The 22,141-nt window shown below is 38.6% G+C and overlaps 1 protein-coding gene across 7 annotated transcripts in view; it reads left to right on the top strand.

The window, feature by feature from the left end:
- Positions 1-22,141, top strand: part of adcy5 (adenylate cyclase 5) — a 49,283-nt gene that overhangs the window by 13,161 nt on the left and 13,981 nt on the right. For 4 of the 7 annotated variants that reach the window (XM_054788121.1, XM_054788125.1, XM_054788123.1 and 1 more), the window contains exons 4-14: positions 5,192-5,303; positions 7,044-7,171; positions 7,238-7,396; positions 12,049-12,190; positions 17,092-17,229; positions 18,095-18,117; positions 20,140-20,299; positions 20,390-20,487; positions 21,288-21,375; positions 21,459-21,575; positions 21,659-21,820. In XM_054788121.1, coding sequence (XP_054644096.1) covers positions 5,192-5,303; positions 7,044-7,171; positions 7,238-7,396; positions 12,049-12,190; positions 17,092-17,229; positions 18,095-18,117; positions 20,140-20,299; positions 20,390-20,487; positions 21,288-21,375; positions 21,459-21,575; positions 21,659-21,820 — 1,327 coding nt within the window. The remainder of the gene's footprint in view (positions 1-5,191; positions 5,304-7,043; positions 7,172-7,237; positions 7,397-12,048; positions 12,191-17,091; positions 17,230-18,094; positions 18,118-20,139; positions 20,300-20,389; positions 20,488-21,287; positions 21,376-21,458; positions 21,576-21,658; positions 21,821-22,141) is intronic. The other 3 variants (XM_054788122.1, XM_054788127.1, XM_054788124.1) reach the window with 2 other exon arrangements.

Raw genomic sequence — 22,141 nt, forward strand, 5'->3', positions numbered from 1 at the left:
TAAAATGTATAACTCAAAATCTCATGTACTAAATTAGCAGGCAAGAAAGATAAATGTAGTCAAAATGGTTATTCTTGATCAAAATTTTCAGACTAAAAATAAAATGTTCAAAAATTGACTCAGTAATGAGTGGCTGGGGCCATTTTTGTTAATCATCTAAAAAATTGGTATGGGCATGCTTGATGCCAGTGTTTCTAGGACGCTTGTGGGGATGTTGCCCCAGGTGGTGAAGATAGCTTCACGGAGGGCATCCACTGTCTGAAACTAATCTCCATTTGTGTAATCTTTCTTTGCCATCCAACCCCAAATGTTCTCAAGTGGATTTAAATCAGGGGAACACACAGGATGGTCCAAAAGAGTGAGGTTATTCCTCTGGAAGGAGTCCTTTGTCAGGCAGACATTGTGAACTACAGCCTTGTCCTGTTGAAAAAGTCAGTCTCCACATAGCCAGCTGCAGTTTGACGCCCCTGCACAACCTGAAGCTTCATTGTTCCATCGAAAGAACATGATGGCGCCCCCTCCACTGTGCCGTGTGGAAAACATCTCAGGTGGCATCTCCCTGTCATGGCAGTTACATTGGAAGCCATCAAGACTGTCAAGGTTACATTTTTTTTTCTCATCAGAGAATGAAACTTTCTGTTTGGTGCTGTCCTGCAAATTCCAAATGACACGTGGCCTTTGAAGATGTTTTTTCTTCTTAAAACCCTTCTCTCAGAGATGCCGCCTGATGGTTATTGGACTGAACTTGGCACCAGTAACAACCTTCATTTGGACAGCCATTTGGAAGCCAATGGGATCCTCCAGCTCAGGGCCGGTGACATTTTTTGGGTCTACCACGTAACTTTCTTGTTCCATAACCCTCAGGATCTTTGAAGGCGTTTCAAATGACAGGCGTACTGCGTCAGTGGCCTCAGGCAGTTACTGTTTACTAACTACGTATACAATGAATGTGTCTCTAATGCAGTGCTTCTCAAGTAGTGGGGTGGGTCACCCTGGGGGGGGGGTTGCGGTGAACTTTGAGGGGGGGCGTGAGAGGCAGGGAGAACTTTCAGTATTAGGGCAGAGCTGCTAACATGTATGAATTTGTCGTACTCAGCATGCAACTTGACTCTTGAATACGCTTGTGTGCTTCACTGCTTTCCATTGTGTTGCATTTGACTGGTTTCAGTTTTCAGTTCAGTCTGTACAGTGCAGATAAATAAATAGATATTATCAGTTTCTCAATAGTATTTCAAATCGGGCGTCGCAAAAACATTTCTGTCCCCCTGTGGGGGCATGAGAGAAAATAACTGAGAGCCACTGCCCTAATGTCACCTTTCCTTCTGCAGCCAAACGGCTGTTCATGCTTGGATTGATTTATCATTAGGTTTTTTATCCAATTATATTAATTGTTATTAATTATTAAAGGTTATTCAGGACATGTTGTTGGCATTAGCATCAGGGCTAGAATCGCTATTACTCTGCCCATTGTTTGTAGTAACACACTATAATGGTTTGACATAAGTTAACCGCATTATTATTATTATTATTATTATTATTATTATTATTATTATTATTATTATTATTATTATTGTCATCATCATCGTCAACCTGGATAACAACAAATGAATGTTCTTCTGACTTCTCGTCCATTGTATTTAATACAGCTCCTGTCTGCATTGATATTAATAATATTAATAATAATATTAGTCATATTAATAATATTCATGTGTGGATTGCTGTTTGATTTTCCATTCTATAGGCCTATAAGGCCATTCTATACACACTACAGCCACCATTCTGTGTCACGATACGTGCACATCATGCTTCTCTGCTGCAATTCTACACGCATTATTCTTTATGTGCTTTCTACCGTCATTACAGTCACGAGGGTGTCGTGTCAAACCTTGCAGATGACTAACTCTTCAGTAGCTGTCTTCAGTAAAAGTCTTCACAGTGAGGAGTCTTAATTCTTCTGAGACGTCAAACTGAGGACATTTGGACACAAACTTCATTCAGACGTGGGCTCATGGTCCGTCCATTCCAATACGCTACTGTTGTATCATGTAGTCATTTGGAGTATGTGCACAGTGGTCCATACAGTATGTCAGTGGCACTGATGTAGAGCCTCCAGGCTGCATAGATCTGTTTGTGTCCTGTGACTTTCCTGTGATTTGTTTTATTTAAGGCTGCGTCCTGAGGCGCGACCTACAAAGCTGCTTCCAAAAAGACAACATTGTGTGCTGCACAAGTCAAACTTGCCCTTCTGGGCTTTCCTTTGATTTTTTTTAAATAGTTTGCGTGTCCAGCTTTCAGCATCATCGATGCTCACTTACGTTTTTAAGTCAGTCGGTTATTTATTGTTATTAAATCATGATCATTATTTTATAATTATTGGTTATTAATTGTTGTTGGTTTGAAAACATCTAACAACAAACATGACACAACCTTGTCACAGCTATCACTTTTTTGTAAGGGAGTGGACCCTCTGTTAGCATCCAATCCGGTTAGTGTGCTTTTTAGTTTACGCAGAAAATACAGTAATCCCTCGTTTATCATGGTTAATTGGTTCCAGACTCGACCATGATAAGTGAATTTCCGTAAAGGAGGATTCCTTCATTATAAATAAATATGTGTATAAATAGTATAGCATTATAAATAGTAGTTAAAGCATAGAAAACCTTTTTACAATCTTTTAAATACATTTTTGAACATGATTAGAGCCCTCTAGACATGAAATAACACCCCTATAGTCAACCTCACACTCCTATTATGCAATATAGTATACATAATCAGAGAAAATAAGCCATTTAAGACAGTTTACCTTGTTGAGGAGCAGAATTAGTGGCAGACAGGAAGTTGAGTTGAGTTTTTTTTGTTGTTGTTGGCTATGGCCACAACAGTAATCCGTGTTGTTATTATTAATGCTATATGATTATTATGTCAAAAATAACGTTTTAACTGTTTTATTTCATTAATTAAATTAGCTAACATTTTTAGCATAATTAATGCATGCGCATCATGTCAAGCCACACCTCTCTGTTATGACGGCAGATGGAAGCATAGTGTAGTGTCCCCACAGAGTCTGATGCTCTTTTCTAACTTTATTCTGACCAAAATACATCAACAGAAGTGCAAATCCAACACCATGTATATATCTCACACGTGTCACAAACACGTCTCCAGTCCTCCACGGAACGACACTTCCTCCTTGTCACAAGATGCATTCACAGACAGTCTGGAAATCACAAGAATATTGTTATTATGCGTGTATGTGTGGTCGAAATAAACAGAAAGACAAAGAAAAACAATATGTGGATATTATTGTCGCTCACCAACGTAACTCTTACAGCACGAGTACAATTTGATGCATGTAAGTGTGCTCGGAAAGCCGAAATATGTGAATTCAACTTGGTGTCTTTGAACGCAAATCATCATGGCTCGTAATAACATTTAAAGTGTGACTCAAATGTTGTGCTGCTATTGTATATACAAATGTATTTGGCCAACACTAGTCACTATATATGTTCAGACGTCTGTGCTATCTTTTAGCTTGAGTTACATTTTCACTTCACTTGGAGCTGTTAATACATGCAAGTGTGTGTGTGTGTGTGTGTGTGTGTGTGTGTGTGTATATGTATATATATATATATATATATATATATATATGTATATATGTATATATTTATATGTGTGTGTATATATATGTGTGTATATATATATATATATATGTGTGTGTATATATATATATATATATATATATGTGTATATATATATATATACACATATATGTGTGTGTGTATATATATATATATATATATATATATATATAATTGTGTTCTGTCATTTATCTTTTATTTTTCATCAAATACAGTAAAAATGGGCATATTTCTCACACAGTTGCAAAATATTGATTAATCATGATTCGTTTGAAAACAGTGATTAATTTGATTTTTGAAAATGGAATCATTTGACAGCCCTAATTTATGTTATTTTTATTTTGCCTGTTTATGAGATAATTTAAAACCTGCAATAAAAGCCTGTTGTTCCAGCAATCAACGCTGGTGCTGGGTTAATCAAACAATTACTGACACCTTGTGGCCAATGTCGAATACTACATTCACAAGTTGAATGGTTGTCTTAATGGCCTAATTTTTATTTTAGTTCACTTCACCATTTCTAAGCTTGAAAAGGCTTAATTAAGGAAAAAAAAAACATGTACAGTTTGCTGTGCATGTGCATATTTGTGGACGAATAATAGGCCGTTGTCAACCACAAAACAGCCATCATTTGTCAATCCATTTTTGAAAAACCACGATAGACTGAGGGATGACTGTATACGTCAAACTTTTGCCTTGGTTTGGTTTGCGTACATGGCCCAGTTAGCATACAATGTGGCGCGCGTAAGAGCACAGTTGCACTCACACGGTGTATTAACAACACAACAAGCTAACCTGAAAAGTTGCACAAATCCAGGCAAAATTTAGTTTGTGTTCATGTTAATATTTTGGGGTTTGGAACGGATTCATTGGATTCTCATGATTTCTTACGGGGAAAATCGATTCGGTTAGAGTTGGACCTTCTGGAATGGATTAATGATGCTAACCAAGGGTCCACTGGGTTAATATTTACACTTGTATTAATTACATTTGTAGAATTTTATTCACTATTGATTTGTTTTTTATTTAATTCACGCACATCTTTTTTTTGTGTTGTTTTATTTATTTAATTTTGCATGTACGTAATTCTTGACCATTTTATTGTTTTCATTCAATTGAATTTATCATTTAATGTTTTATTTATTTTGGATTTGTTTTTATAATTTTAGTTTGGTTAGTTTTGTTGTTAGTTTGTTATTTTATAATTACATTTTGAATTGAAGTATTTTATTATTATTCATCAATCATTTTTTATTGAGTTAAATTTATCATCTCATTGTATGATTTTTTTGTGTGTATTTTCTAATGTCTTTTTTAAAAATTTTGTATTTTATTTAATTTTTGATGTAATTATTCATATTTAATTTCATGTTTATCATTTCATTTATTGTTCATTTTTGTAGATGTATTTTTATTGATGTAGTTTTGTAGTTTTCCCCCACATCCATCATAGCAAAGAAGCCACGTGATTTTTACCAAATGCCAACAAGGCCACAGGCGACTGAGGTCAAAGGTTAAACGCATCTGTGCTTATTTTGTTGTGTTTTGTGCAGCATCCTGTTCGCCGACATTGAGGGTTTCACCAGCCTGGCGTCTCAGTGCACGGCTCAGGAGCTGGTGATGACGCTTAATGAGCTCTTTGCTCGTTTTGACAAGCTAGCGGCGGTGAGGACACACACACACACACACACACACACACACACACACAAACAAAAGCATGCGCACAAATTAAATTGTCGAAACTACAGTACATGTCAATCATGACGCATAGAGAGCTATGAATGTAATGTTTATGATTACTTTTTGTATTGGATCTTTATTGTATTGGAGCTGTATGTGAGAGTGGTCCAAAGTACACCCTCGGGGGCCATTTGTGACCCGCGGCACATTCTACAAATTAAATTGAACAAGAAAACTAAAAGATAAAAACAGCAGCAAAAATGGAAAAATCAGCAGTAATTTTACAAGAATAAAGTCCAAATATTAGGAGAAAAATCTAGCGAGGAAAAAGTCGGAATTTTCACGAGAATAATCTCGTAATATTATGAGGAAAAATAACTTCATTTTTGTAGCATAAAGTTGAAATGGTAAAGTGAATATTAAAGAAAAAGATGTTATTTTTTTTCCAAGTTGGAATATGAAAAACAAAACAAAAGTTGTACTTTTTGGAATATTAGGTTGGGGAAAAAGTCAGATCATGATACTCCGTGAATAAAGTTTTAGTACAACAACATTTACAAGAAGTAGTTGGAAAAAAACAACATATTAAGAGGAAAAAAGTCCTATTTTAATGAGGGGAAAAAAGTTGCAATTTTATGAGCATAAGATTGTAATGTTGTGAGGAAAAATAATGCCATTTTAGTTGTATAAAATATCTAAAAATGTTTTTTGAAGTTGTAATATTATGAGAACATTGGAATATCAAAAAACAAAATATCAAAGATGCAAAGTTGTTCCATTTTTTAACTATTTGGCCCCCGCTGGAAAAAGTTTGGACACCCCTGATGTAGATTGTGTCCCTCATGGAGTGGCCAATATCAGGACCAGCCATGTGCGCCTTTATTTTGAAATCCCTCAATGTTGTAATGATACGAAGTTCATCCTGACTCATGAAATATTGCTGAGTGTAAATGTTTTTTTTTTTATGAAAGGATGCTAATTAGCATTGAAACTAAGTCTTTCAATACCAAAGACGTATTTATGTGTTTATTTTTAAACCAGGACGCTGGCTCCCAAAGGTGTATCTGTACATCTTTTAGGTTGGGTTTTTTTTTTTTCACACAAGCGGCAAAAAGAGGTGATGATGCAACGGCAGACTAAAAGAAGTCACTTTTAAGCAGTTTTAAGCCATAAAAACGGCCGCAAGGTGACGGAAGTGCATTTGATAAAAGCTCGGCATAGATCTTTTGCACCCTGTGGGGAAACTTTTAACGCATGCACACACACGCATGCACACACAGTTTATTTGTGGAAAAAATTTTACGGTGTTATATTTGCAAATAAATTATTTGGATGTAAAACAACCCTTTTTTATGTTGTGGTATCGTTTAGATGTTTGAGCTGTCACAAAAGCAAAAAAATTGTGTCAAAGTGAACGTTATGCTTGAAACGTATTGTTTCACAACTCCCTCTTTTTGTTGGGAACTGCTTTTTTCTTGAAACTTACCTATGTTCTACTGCTGATTACTAAAGAACGGAAAAAGGTAGAAACAAACTTTTTTTTTCTGATGAAAGACGAGAATCCAATCTTTGTTTTGGTGGGTTCCATGCTTACATAGCCATAGAACACAATATTCTGTGTGCCTTGAAAAATCAAAGTAGTCTAAAACGGCCGCTACTTAAGATGTTGAATTTTGAAACATGGCTGGGATTGAATGAGTTAAAACTGTTCTCGTGTGTTCCCAGGAGAACCACTGCCTCCGCATCAAGATCCTCGGAGACTGTTACTACTGCGTGTCAGGCCTGCCAGAGGCCCGCGCTGACCACGCCCACTGCTGCGTAGAGATGGGCTTGGACATGATTGAAGCCATCTCGTAAGACCCCACCCTATATGACGTCCTCACCATGCTTCCTTGTATACTCAAGTGTCTGTGTGTTAGGCTGGTTCGTGAGGTGACAGGTGTGAACGTGAACATGCGTGTGGGCATCCACAGCGGCAGGGTGCACTGTGGCGTGCTGGGCCTCCGGAAGTGGCAGTTTGACGTTTGGTCCAACGACGTCACACTGGCCAATCAGATGGAGGCTGGCGGCAAAGCAGGGTGAGTCCTCTGCAGGTGGATGCTAGTCTGTATGACAGGAGCACTTGGCTGTTTTTAAGGACCTGCTGCTAAAAATGCTAGTCGGAGATCCTCCATATGATGTGTGCCAAAAGTGCGACCCGGGAACCATTTGAGGCCTGCGGCTGTTTTTTTTATTGGCCTGCGGGACATTCCAAAAGTCTATTTTAATAAGAAAACTTTAAAAAAAAACCACTAACAACAAAAATGGAAAACTCAGCAGTAATTTTACAAGAATAAAATCAAAACATTAGAAGAGTGTAATCAAATGAGAAAAAGTTATAATTTTACAAGTACTACATACTGTATATAATAATATATGCTCATGTTGTATAATATTATGTGGAAAACAACATTTTAGCAGCCTATAAATCTTACACATATTACACATATGTGCATGGCTCAGATCAAGGGTACCCAAGTGTTACATTTTGGGTAAAATGTCAAACTGGTGGATAGACCTTGGTAATGTTATCAACACATACTTCAAACATTGCAAAACACACACCCAACATACCAGAGCTGGAGACATCTTCCATTTCCCACAGCAACCCTCCCAAGTTCACTCTTTCTTAAATGTAAAGCACATAACTCGCTGTCGACTTTTATCTCTGCATAGATTTGACTTTTGTTAGAAAAGTAACTTATATTTGAGAGAGTATCATAAAGTAAATAAAAGTAAGTGACAAATCTAGATCTTGAGTTAATTTGACCTTCAGTCGTTACCATGCCATTGTTGTATCGCTACAAATACTACAAATCCCATCAGCCGTTCTTAAGACTGTAATGACATCAACTGTGACCCATCAACTCCACAATACAAGCTAATCATTGCAGCACTGTGGCAACATGAGCCAGGATTCAGTGAAATGCACTGAGTGAGTGGTTCTTGAATTATCATGCTAAAGACCTAAAATTATAAGGCCATCTTTGACCTCCCATGAGGGGCACGCCGATCGCTTCCGGGTTAAATACGGAGCAATTTATCAACGAACACGCTAGAATTTATTTGGTTCGGATAAATGTCAACAACAACATATAATATGACGGATAAAAGTAAGTAAAATTTGACCAGTAACGATGAATAATTTTTCCCAGTTTGCGTGTTTTTTTTTTGCCGCTTCGTGCACAGGACACGAACGGCGACCTACGAGAGGTAAAAACAACGGCTGTCAAAACGAGTTAAAATGCTCGATAAACACAAAATTTGTGAACTCACCCGACGACAAAAATCATTTCAAAGTTCATGAAGATCTTCTCCAATATATATAAAAATGAAAAAATCTTAACTTAGACTTGACAATGGTTGTTAAACCGCCGATTGCTCTCCGAGGTCGTGACTGAACGTACATTACGCTAACACAAAATGGCGGACACAATGAAACATTCCCCTGCTGAACGTGTATTTGGCGAATAACCGGCGGAAGGACACCAGTTTTGTTTGGCCGAAGAAGGCACTTTTTATTTTCTAATTCAATATTTACTAGCAATACGCAATTTACGCTGTGAGCTCGAAGTGTACGTACATTACTGGCTGGACACGAAATTTGGGTGTTTTAGACTTGTTCAAATAATCTTATTTTACTCTTTTATACACAAAAAATGACTTAAGTTGCAGATAGTTGCAATATATACAATATATATAATAATATAGTTGCAATATATACTATTGTAATCATCATGGGGTTTGTTTTGTCCATGGAATTATGTTCTTCAAAATTTCCATCGGCAGGCGGACACGAAGGTTATGTACTTTTCACTAATGATTACACAACAGTTATTTTTTTTTAACAATGAGAATATTTGAATAAAACACATAAGAAACCAATTTCAGACATCATTCTTTAATTCTAAGTAGAAATCATGACAAAATTATCAGAGAAAATATTGTTAATTTCACAACAAAAGTAGACATGCTTTACATGTAACATTTCAATGTCCAAATATAGAACAGGCTCTCACATCCTTCTCAGGGACAAAACCAAGGCACTGGTTTAGATACGTGGATGACACCTTTGTCATAATCAAAAAACAGGAAATTCAGTCTTTCACAGATCACATCAATGCGGTGGACACCAATATCAAATTTACTCGCGAGGACACTAAAGAGAACCAACTAGCCTTCTTAGACTGCAAGGTAATTATAGGAGAGGACAGACAGCTACTTACAGAGGTCTTTAGAAAGGCCACACACACTGACCAATACCTGCTTTTTGAATCAAACCATCCACTACAACATAAACTAGGGGTTATTAGGACCCTCCAACATAGAGCGGAACAAATACCAACTAGTGCTGAGGGAAGGAAAAGGGAGACGCAACATGTCCAGAGAGCGCTCTCAACCTGTGGGTACCCACGGTGGGCTTTTAACAAATGTCAAAAGAAGAGAGTAGGGAAAGAAACCCAAAAACCCACAGAAGCAAAAAGGAGAGGAGTGGTAGTCCCTTATGTAGCGGGGGTCTCCGAAAAACTCCAGAGGATCTTATGGCAACACAAAATTCCTACCTATTTCAAACCAGTAAATACCCTGAGACAAAAACTAGTGCATCCTAAAGACAAGGCTCCAAACCAAAAACAGAGCAATGTGGTCTATTCCATCCACTGTAAAGATGAGGAATGCAAAGAGCACTACATTGGGGAAACTAAGCAAATGCTCCAAAAAAGGCTTTATCAACATCGCAGGGACAATTCTAGTGGACCTCAATCAGCAGTACATCTACACCTTAAAGCTACCAATCACTTTTTTCAGGACAGCGAGGTAAAGATTTTGGCCAAAGAAAACAGATGGTTTGAAAGAGGAGTAAAGGAAGCTATTTTTGTCAAACAACAGAACCCATCATTGAATCGGAATGGTGGTTTGAGGTTTAACTTGGACCCTGTGTTCAGCAGGTTACTGAGACCAAAACCCACAGCTCTTAGTCTTGCAAATGAGGTGAAGCCAGGGCCGAGCCAGAACAATAGATGCTAACTAGCCAGTATCAGAGTCGTTCATACCCAACTCAGGGAGCGACACTTCCCTTTGATCGGAGGTGCTAATGGCAGGAGAGGATTAGACCACAACTCCGCCCAGGCTTAGTGTAAGGAACCAATAGGAGGAGGGTGTTGGCACACCAATTCCGCCCACTCTTACTGTATTTAAGGCCTAGGCTACCAGCACTTGTTAGTTCGCTGACGAAGCTCTTCGGATGAGGAGCGAAACGTCCGACACCTTCTTCACAGAAGTACAGATGACGTCTCAAGAAGCCTTTCCCTCGATGTCCAAATAAAGACACTTTTTTACAACATAGCCGTGCTAGCGCAAAATAAAAACATGAACAGGCTTAATTTATGGTTTGGTAAGCTTCCTCCCTCTATAAACGTCAGAGTGATAGGGATAGTACACATTGTTAGAACAACAATTTCAAATACTACTCAAGTGAAGTTGAAGACAGCAAAGGGTACCCTTCATCTGAGCCATGCACTTATACATGTGTACTGTAAACATTAAATATTATAATATAAATATGAAAGAAAAAAGACATCATATTTGAGAACCAGACAAAACAACGAATAAAGTTGTTTTGGACAATTAGTTTGCGGAAAAAGGTACAATGTTATGAGAATAAAGTCCAAATGTTATGGAAATAAAGCAATAATTTACAAGAAGAAAGTTGAAATACCGTAATTTCCGGTGTTAAAGCTGCTTTTTTCCCCCTCAAACTCTGAACCCTGCGGCTAATATGTGGCTACTGTTATCTATGTTACATGCACTATTTGGCACTGCCTAACTAGCCGTGTGCTGTTCTGCGCTGTTTAAATAGCTGTAGTGCAGCACTGTTTGGAAAAAAAAAAAGCATTTATTTTTTTAAAAGTTTAAAAAAAATCTTTGTCTGTAATGTCTTTCTGTGCACTAAATATCCCATTTTCTAACGTGTTGCGGGGGGGGGACAACAAAAAAAAACAGCTTTAATTTTTTTTAACTTTTTTAACTGTTGTAATATTGTGAGAAACAACAAAACAAAGTTGTCATTCTCGGAAAATTAGGTCGGAGAAAAAGTTATAATATTATGGGAATAAAGACAAAATACTACGGGAATAAAGTCAACATTACAAAAAGAAAAATTAAGAAGATCATTTAAACTTGAAATATTTGGGAAAAAAAACAAACAGCAAAAGTGGGGAAAAAAGAGCAAATAGCGAAGTTGATATATGACAAAGATGCCGTTTTTTCTTGAAATACAGTACATATAAGTTCATAGCATATCTACATCTTTTGCTTTACAAAATATCAACATGGCAAAGTTGCATCCTTTCATTTTGCAGTATGTGACCCTCGCTGGAAAAAGTTTGTGCTCTGTATGACAAGAGCATGCTGCTGTTTTTAAGGACCTACTGCTAACGACGAGAGCGATCCTCTATTTTTTTGACAGAACTCTGCTGGACCATAATGATGTTAGTGTTGAACTGCACTCACTGAGCAGATGTCATTCCTGGTCCGGATTTGGCCGACAGGCCACCAGTTGAACAGCCCTGGTGTGGTGTTGATGTCCTGAGGCCGCAGCCCCCCCCCCTCTAGATGCAAACACATGTCAGCAGATATGCTGGAAATAGTCCCTGGACCTTGGTGGACTTGAACACATGTGTCGTCCATGCAGGCGTATCCACATCACCAAGGCGACGCTCAACTACCTGAACGGAGACTACGACGTGGAGCCGGGCACGGGGGGAGAGAGGAACGCCTACCTGAAGAGGAACAACATCGAGACCTTCCTCATCGTGGGCTGCAGCCAGAAACGGGTACACTCCTGACTCCATGAACGATGTTGAAGTCTAGATCACAGGACACAGAATGTTACCATTGTTCTTGTTTTAGCACTTCAGCAGCAACCAATAGCGTTTTTGCATTCAAGGTTTTCTCAACACTACTTTGTCGTCCAACAAAAGCAGATTATCGTTGTCCGGTTAGCACGTTGGCAACAACAAAAAATATTGTATTTATTGTCAAGGTCCAGGTACAGTTTTCGCAGCACTTTTTGTTGTAATTACCTCCACAAGCGCAGGGCCTTCCCGGTACGTTGCGCTAGCCTGCTGGAGACAAAGGCATGATTAGTCTCTCTAAATCTGGTTTAGACGTTATTCCCTTGATTTTTTTGTAATGTTTTTTAGGTGGTAAAAAACTAATGATGTTATTGATTTAATGTGGCTGTTAAAGTTTAGATCTAAGCCCATTATTACCCTTAGATTTTTAACCTGATGATTAGGTTTTAGAGAAAGAGTTTCAAGGTGACTCAGAACACTTTCTCTTTGTTTCTGTGGGCCAAAGACTAGTTGAGTTTAGCTGGAGAAAGTTGTTTTGCATCCACACACTGACCTTTTTGATGCAGTGACAAAGTCAATCTGCAGGACCGTGTTCACCGTACAACTGAGTGTGGTCTGCATAGTTGGTAGGACACATTGCAGCTGCGTATTAGCCGGCCTAAAGGAAGCATGTACAGATTGAACAATAGGGGTCCCAGGATTGGCCTCTAGGGAACACCACAGGCCATAGCCATGTGGCATGTGAGACAGTTACCAATTCCAACAAAGTATTTCCTGTCCTGCAGATAGGACTTGAACCAGTTTCGAGCAGTACCAGAGATTCCCACCCAGTTTTCCAACCTCTGTAATAAGATCACATGATCAACTGTGTCAAAGGCAGCGCTCAGGTGCAGCAGAATTAAAAGTGAGACTCTGCCTGCATCTGTGTTCAGACGGATATCATTTGCCACCTTGATCAGAACTGTCTCAGTGCTGTGGTGGGGCCTAAAGCCTGATTGGAAAGTATCAAACACATCGTTAGAGAGGAGAAAGTCAGTAATCTTTTGGTATACAAGACTTTCCCCAAGAATGGCAGGTTTGATATGGGCTGATAGTCATTCAGTACTGTGGCATCAAGACTGCTCTTCTTCAGAGAGGCTAATGACATCGGTTTTTAGGGCCTTTGGAAATGTTCCAGTCTGAAGTGAGATGTTAGCTCAGGGGTCTCAAACTCAGTTTACCCGGGGTCCACTGAGGTAGAGTCTGGGTGAGGCTGGGCCTCATCACGTATTGGGAGTAAGGCTCACAATAACAATAATATCTATAACGATATCGGGTATGCTGCAGGAAACACATCTAACATGTTAGCGCACTTTAAGCGGTATCATCCGACAGTGAACGTTAGATCTACAAGAAAGAAAAGCAGCTCAGTGCAAACACCGATAACTTCAGCATATAAACAACCTCTAGCAAACAACTCTGACCAAAGCAGTAACACACGGTGTTGGAGTTTTTATAGCCACCGAATTACGTCCATATTCAGGTGTTGAGAGCGCTGGCTTTAAGTACAGTCATGGAAAAATGAAGGTTTAGACCACTCTAGTTTCTTCAGTGTCTTGTTCATTTTAAAGCCTGATACAACTAAAGCTACTGTTGTTTGAACAAATATAACAATAACAACAAAAATAGCTCATAACAGTTACATTTTTTGGGCAGTACAATGCTACAGCTATGCATGTAAGCAATTTTGTTTATCAGTAAAACCATGGAAGTTGCTAAATATCAGCTCTTAAATGAAACTCTGATGAGCGATATTTGTTATCATCATATTTGTCCAACCAAATGTCGCTTTAGCTGTACCAGGCATTACAATGGATCAATAAACTGAAGAAACAAGGCTGCTCTCATCAGTTTTTCCATGACTGTATATGATTAAAGTTCTTATACCTCCCTACGAAATACCATCACGTCCTCACTTTAGCCAGAAAGTTATACCAGCACAGAAAAACCTAAAAGTGATGTCATTAACGAGCTATCACGTGTCTGCTATTTCACTGAACGACAGATGGTTGAGGGCTGCACGGTGGTCTAGTGGTTAGCATGTTGGCCACACAGTCAGTCTGGAGATGGGAAGACGAGGGTTTGAATCTCCGTTGGGCATTTCTGTGTGGAGTTTGCGTGTTCTCCCCGTGTGTGTGTGGGTTTTCTCCGCGTGCTCCGGTTTCCTCCCACATTCCAAAAACATGCATGTTAGCTTCGTTGGGACTCTAAATGGTCCATAGGTATGAATGTGAGTGTTTGTCTATATGTGCCCTGCCATTGGCTGGACACCAGTCCAGGGTGTACCCCGCCTGTCGCCCCAAGTCAGCTGGGATAGGCTCCAGCATACCCCGCGACCCTAATGAGGAGAAGCGGTATTGAGAATGGATGAATGGATGTTTGGACTTCACGTGCAACAGACAGATTTAACTAACTGTCCATTACATTTCACCACAATGTTTAATCAATTGTTTAAATACAACAGTTTACTTTATTCTATTTCTGTTTTTAAAAACTCAGAGTCTAATGCAGGGCTGGGCAAACTTTTTGACTCGTGGGCCGCATTGAGTTAACAAAATACGCCGGGGGGGCCAGACTATATATTTGATACATGCACTCTATTTTCCACTTAAAATTATACCAGTCCACCTGGAATTACAGTGTCATACAATCTTATGTATGTATGTGCTTGTGTCCCTTTTTCAGGAGCACTTTAAACATCAGACCACATCATATCAGACCATATCAAAGGACAAAATTAAATTGGACAGTTTTTGTTTTTACTGAATAAGACACCCGGAATGTACATGAATAAAGGATGTGCTATGCAATATGAACTACTGTATGAACGCTAAAACATTAACTATTAAGTATGTGAATGTCCCTCCTTTTTTACTTCCCAGACATGACAGTGGGTAGGTTAAGTTGTGTGACACGTATTTTTGACTTGTGTTTGTTTGGCACCGTGCGTGAGGTAGTTGTCTGGATCGCTGCATGTGAAAAGCTACTTAAACCATCAAAAGGTTGTCTCAGATTGACTGACTACTAGCAAGTCATGTTGCCAGCTTTATCTTAAAGATTTAATTACTTTGGAAGCAACTGGCGGGCCGCATTCAAATGCTTGGCGGGCCGGATGTGGCCCCTGGGCCATAGTTTGCCCACACCTGGTCTAATGGGTCGCTTTTATTTATTTTTTAAAAATGTGTTTGCCGTTTTTTTTTAATAAAAGCATTTTAAGTCATTCTTTCTGCCTTTTTATGTACCAAAAATGGACCAAACCCCTAGTATTTACTTACCTGTTACATGTTGTGCTGTCATTTTGTGTGTGTATGTGTTAGCACTGTGATTGTAGGTAGTGTTCAGTTTTCGTGGTAGCTTATGCTTTCACCCTGTGAGCATCATCGGCTTAACTTAGACATTGCGGGCCGCATTTACACTAGTCTTTCCTGTCAAGTCGCGGGATGCAAAATGTGACTTGGCAGGCTGCAAATGGCCCACGTGCCACAAGTTTGAGACCCCTGTGTTAGCTAGATGGGTGAGTTGTGGTAGCAAACTGCTCAGTACGGACTTTAGACATCTAGAGGGTAACTCATCAAGGCAGCACGTTGATGGACTCAGACTGCAGATGATCTCTTGGACTGCAGAAGTGCATCATTGGCACTTCCTGTCATGTGACTGCTAACACAGAAGAAGGCTCTTTGAGAGAGAGAGAGAGAGAGAGAGAGAGAGAGACATGTCCTCTAGACCAGTGGTCCCTGGGTCATTTGGTACCGGGCCGCACAGAAAGAAAATAATTTCCATTTAAATTTTTGTATGTTTTATTTTGAAAAGTGGCCGGATTCTCTCCCTCTACATCCGTCTCACTTGACGCATGTCCATTGTGGGTGTGCTAACTTTATCTCATGCACAGATAGACTACTACTGTATTTGTACCATTTTTCTTTCACCTCATATGTGGTGTAAATGCTGATACTATGTGGGAATGCATGAAGGTAAGTTTGATGACTTATTGAGTGCTAATGTGCTCATTTGTCTCAAGTGAATTCATGCTAGCACTGCCTTTTAGCACACACGTCAAACACATGTAATAATAACATGTAATAATCTCTCTGGAAAACCTTGGCTTAGATCGCTATAATGTACGACCCGTAGCGTGTAGCGTGTAGCGTATACATTATATACGCTATAATGTATAATGGAGACCACTGCTCTAGACCAGTGATCCCCAACCTTTTTTGTTCCCACAAATCTCCCGCGGACTGGGGGGGGGTTCATACATTTTAGCGATCTAATGTATCTTATTTAGGATGTATTGTGTAAAACGAAGACATGAACAACATCTGAATGCCGACCCCCCATCCACCAGTTGAAGCCTGGAGTGTTTCCAGAGAGATGATGACATGACTGTTTGACGTGTGTGCTAAAAGGCAGTGCTAGCATGAATTCACTTGAGACAAATGTGCACATTAGCACTCAATAAGTCATCAAACTTACCTTCATGCATTCCCACATAGTATCAGCATTTCCACCACATATGAGGTGAAAGAAAAATGGTAAAAATACAGTAGTAGTCTATCTGTGCATGAGATAAAGTTAGCACACCCGCAATGGACATGCGTCAAGTGAGACGGATGTAACAGAGAGAATCCGGCCACTTTTCAAAATAAAACATCATGGAAATTATTTTTTCTCTCTTTGCGGCCCGGTACCAAATGGGGATGGGGATCACTGCTCTAGGCAGTCCTTTTTCTTTTACGTGATAAACGAAAAAGAAGCTCTATGTGGTGGCCATCTTTGAAAGCATACGCCGACATTAGACACTATAAATCATTTTGGGGTGTTTTTTTTGTTGTTGTTCTCAGAAAGAAGAGAAGGCCATGATCGCCAAGATGAACCGCCAGAGGACAAACTCTATGAGCCACAACAGCAGCCACTGGACCGACAGACCCTTCTATAACCACCTGGCCAACAACCAGGTCTCCAAGGAGATGAAGAGGATGGTGAGACACGTGGCGGTGATGGATGGCCTCCAGGGGTGCCAGGACTGCGTCAACTCAATGAAATTCCAGCCATTTCAACTAAAACGCCACGTTCAAGCTATAAAATAATGCAGAAATATATGACTTGAAAGAAGAGGAAATAGAAATAAGTTAAATTATTTCATATAAAAGAAACATTTAATGAACTAAATATACTGTATATATGTAATAAAATAAGTAAAATTAAATAGAATAAAAAAACTAAAATATGTAATATTATTAAACAAATTGAATTAACTAAAAAAATATGTATAATAAGTAAAATGAAATTGAATTTAAAAACTAATCTAAAATGCTCATGTGGTATTATATATTATAGTAAGAAATAAATAAAATAATCTATTTCCAAGGCAACCTAAAAGAAACTAAAATCCAATTGGCCAGAATAAAATAAGATATAGGGAAGTAATACAATGTAAGAAAATCGAATTGACTTAACATAAAATCTGTTCTTTGTTCCTTTGTTTATTAGCTATTTTTTTAGAAGAAGAAGAAGAACATTTGGGGGGGAGAAATAAAATGTACATCAACTAAATTGAAGATGAGAAACTCATTTATTCATTTCATTTTTCATATTTTTTGTAATCATTTCAACTAATCGCCTAGTAACGAGGCACCTGAATTGATCGAAAGACAATTTAGACTCCTGCTTGTTACCACGGCAACACTTGCGGCAGGGTGTTCACATGTGATGAGACTTCATTGATTGGACGCATCCATCAGCTGTAGACAATCTTTGTCAGTGATGATCCTGTCCTGAATTAAAAGAATCAAATGAAATAAAAAAGGGTCCTAATGAAATGTTCTTCTGTTCTTCACCTGGCAGGGCTTTGAGGACCCAAAGGACAAGTGAGTTGTCAAATAAAAGTATGATGGCTTCTTTTGGTGCTGCGCATCCTCACGCTCATCCTTCATCACCTCGCTATTTGTGCTTTTTTCCCAAATATTTCAACTTTCTTCTTAAAATATCTTTTTGGAATATTCTGACTTTACTCAGAAAATGTTTTTGCTTTTTTCCCATGATATTGTAACCTTTTCTCAACCTAATTTCCATAAATTTAATAATAATAAAGTTTATTTTGCGTTGTTTCTCGTAGTAATACGACTTTATAATATTTCAAGTCTATGCTACCAAAATGAGATTATTTTTCCTCACAATTACAAGTGTGTTCTTGTAAAGTCTTGCGACTTTTTTTCTTGCTTTTCTCTTAATATTTAGACTTTATTCTTGTAAAATAATTTGTTTTTGCTTTTTTAAAATTGTTTTTTTTATTATTTTTTTTAATTTTTAAAAAACTGTTTCCACTTTCTTCTTGTAAATTTTCTTCTCGTAGTTGTGACTTTATTCCCATAATATTTTGACATTAATCTCAAAACAGAACTTTTTTATTGACTTGTTTTGTTTGTTTTTCATAATATTATGACTTAAAAAAAACTTTATTTTGACTTTATTTTTACAGTTGTAGCTGTTTTACATTTTCAAGTGTTTCTATTTTCTTCTTTATATTAACTTTATATTAACTATTACGGTAACAACACTTTAAAATATCAACTATAATATTTTACTCTCAAAGCATAACTTTTGCAACTTTTTTTGTCGTTTGCTTTAATAATATTCCGACTTTTAAAAAATAACATCTTTAATTTTTCAACTCTATGCTAGTAAAATGACGTTATTTACCCCTCATAATACTACCACACTTTTCTCATTAGATTACAACTTTTTTCTCAAGATTTTGAATTTATTCTTGTAAGATTTGCGGATTTTTCCTTTTTTGCTGCTGTTTTTTTTGGTTTTCTTGTTAAATTCTATTTTTAGAATGCACTAAAACATACAATAAAAAAGTAGAGCCTAGGAGGCACTTTGTACGATTGGGTATTACACATTGGAGGGAAGAAAATTGTAATTTCAAGAATAAAGCAGTAAATTTACGAGAATAAAGTCATACGTTTATGAGAAAAAAGTTGTAAATTTGCGGCTCGACAAATAAAACTCATAAATTTATGAGAATGAAAGTCGTAACTTTACGAGAATAAAGTTGCAAGTTTCCAAGAATCACAATCAATAATTTACAACTTTTTTTCTTGTCAATTTATGAGAAAGAGTTGTACATTTATGAGAAAAACAGTTGTAATATTATGAGAATAACGTAATATATTTATGTAAATAAAGTCGTAAATTTACAAAAAAAAATTATGAGAAATTTATTTAGGAAAAAACATCGGACATTTTGAGAAAGTCGTAAATTAAAAAAAAGAGATTTATTTAGGAAAAAACAATCTCAGCTTTTGAGCAAAAAGTCGTCAATTTACGAGAGTATAAGTCGTAAATTGACGACTTTTTTCTGAGATGTTTTTTCCCTAAATAAATTTCTCATAATATTTTTTCGACTTTCGAGAATAAAGTTGTACAACCTTTTTTTCGTGTACATTTACGGCTTTCTTCTCGTAAATGTACAACTTTCTTCTTGAAATCTCAGATTTTTTTTTTATATTGACAACCCGTCTGTGGACCAGATTATCAAGACCCGGTCCAACGTGTTGTTCTTATTTCGAAGATTGCCCCTTTAAGTCAACGTCGACTGCTTCTGTTAACATCAAACGTGTGAGCCGAAGGAATCATTTCTATGAACAATTGATGCGTTTACGTCGACGTGTTGTTAACTTCATTATCAATAAGCAGCAACATACAGTAACTCCTGTCTAGTTACTTCCTGTTCAGTGCAAAGCAAGCTTCAGAATACGAACATGCCGGCTTTGGTAGCTTTGCCATGTGTGAAGTAGGATTTCATGAGCCAGAAGTCCCACTGGAGGAGTCTGCGTGCGTTGTCTGGCATTGTGTTGGAAAAGTAACGTGGTGTTTTTATTCAGGCATTTCATCTTCAGACACGCGCAGGAGAACCTCAACCCGGAGGACGAGGTGGACGAGTTCCTGGGCCGCGCCATCGACGCGCGCAGCATCGACCGCCTGCGCTCAGAGCACGTCAAGAAGTTCCTGCTCACCTTTAGAGAGCCCGATTTGGAGAAGAAGGTCAGCTATTAGCTATTGTAGTGAATACAAATAATAATAATAATAATGATAATTATAGTAATACTAATACGCCGCTTCTCTGTGGTGCAGTATTCCAAACAGGTGGACTCCAGGTTTGGTGCCTACATGGCGTGTGCCTCCCTCGTCTTCCTCTTCATCTGCTCCATCCAGATGGTCATCATGCCTTCGTGAGTCCAGCTTTGTGGAGATCAAATGGTCAAACTCAATTCAAGCAGAAATAAAAAGACAAGAATTGAATGGGGGAAAGAAGGTCCCAGTATCGACTGTATCGTGCATTTGAGCATGTAGTGGCAGTGGGGGGTCATTTACTTAACTGCAGAGAGAACCGGGCTTTTTTACGATGACCCCATATTTGTACAAATGCATTTTTTTAATCATTTTAACTCATTCAATACCAAAGACGTATTTAGAAGTTTTATAAACCTGAACGCCCAATCCCAACAGCGTATTTATACGTCTTTTACCGTTTTTTTTTGTGCGAGAGGCTAAAAGATGTGATGATGCAACTCCTCACAAATGGATTAGGCTTCAGAGCAATTTTAATGCCATAAAAACGGCCACTAGGTGCCAGAAGTGCATTTGATAGGCGCTCGGCAGAGATGAAGACGGAAGAAACACACGTGACTGGAAGAGGAAGTGGGAGAGCGTTTTTTTATCCAATTCATCATTATTTTCAACTATGTCATGTTTTTAACAGTGCAAATGTTGGTATCAATCTGATACCAAGTAAATACAGAGCCAGCGTTGCAGATGCTGATACTTTTTACTTGAATTACTTTCAAGATCACTGAATGATTTAGTGATATCAATTCAGTGCTGATACTACCCTTGGTCTCGATATGATGGATATTTGGGTTGATCTCTGGTAAATGTTGCGAAGGGGATGGCACACTCAGGAAGTAAGCAGAGTGTAGACAGCGTACTTACTGAAGTGTACTGACGGAAGTATTCCGTTGTCCCCTTTCAGATCCAGACTGACAATTGTCTTCTTCATCACGTGCTTCCTCATCCTCACGGCGCTGATGTTCGTGTCCACGGTGTACTGCTGCTTCGGGGTCCGTTTCATCCACGTAATCATTCATGAATAAGGTGGCTGGTGTCAGCGCTATGATTGATCAAGGTGGTCTTCCTGGACCAGGTCTTCCCGGCCCCCCTGCAGACCCTCTCCAGGAAGATCGTTCAGTCCAGACTGAACAGCACTCTGCTGGGCGTGGTCACCATCCTGGTGGTCTTCCTCTCCGCCTTCATCAACATCGTAGGTGGTCGTCAGTCGACTATCATGTTTTTTTTTTGGTTGGGTTTTTTTTGCATCCTCGTTAAACTTGGGACTTCTCTCAGTTGACCTGTAGCGGCCGTGACCTTCGCGGCTGCATCGGGGCGGAGCTTAATATCAGCCTGGACGCCGTCAACGCCTGCCATGCCCGCTTCCTCAACTACAGCCTGGACGCGCCGCGCAACCCCTGTGGAGACGACGACGCCCCCTTCTGCAGCTTTCCTGAGGTAGCAAAGTGTAAAAAGAAGCGAACCACTGTTGATATTAGAAACAAGAGTTTTACAGTCAGAAGTTTAACCACCAAGGGCAAACGTCTCATTTTCTAACACTCTTAAACGTCTTACACGTGTAAAAAGACGGTTAAAATGTGAAAGCTGTCTTATGAATGGCAAAAATGTATCCCATTCACGCGCCATTTAATGTTCTTAAGTGTCAAAAGAAGCGAACCGCTGTGAATATTAGGACATAAAAACAGGAAAACAGCCATAACGTGAAGGTGCTTTGCCTCACGTCGCATTTTCGAACGAAGTGTCTTCAAGCGTAAAAAG

Source organism: Dunckerocampus dactyliophorus, chromosome 9 (assembly GCF_027744805.1).
Source record: "Dunckerocampus dactyliophorus isolate RoL2022-P2 chromosome 9, RoL_Ddac_1.1, whole genome shotgun sequence".
In the NCBI taxonomy this organism is placed as follows: Eukaryota; Metazoa; Chordata; class Actinopteri; order Syngnathiformes; family Syngnathidae; genus Dunckerocampus; species Dunckerocampus dactyliophorus.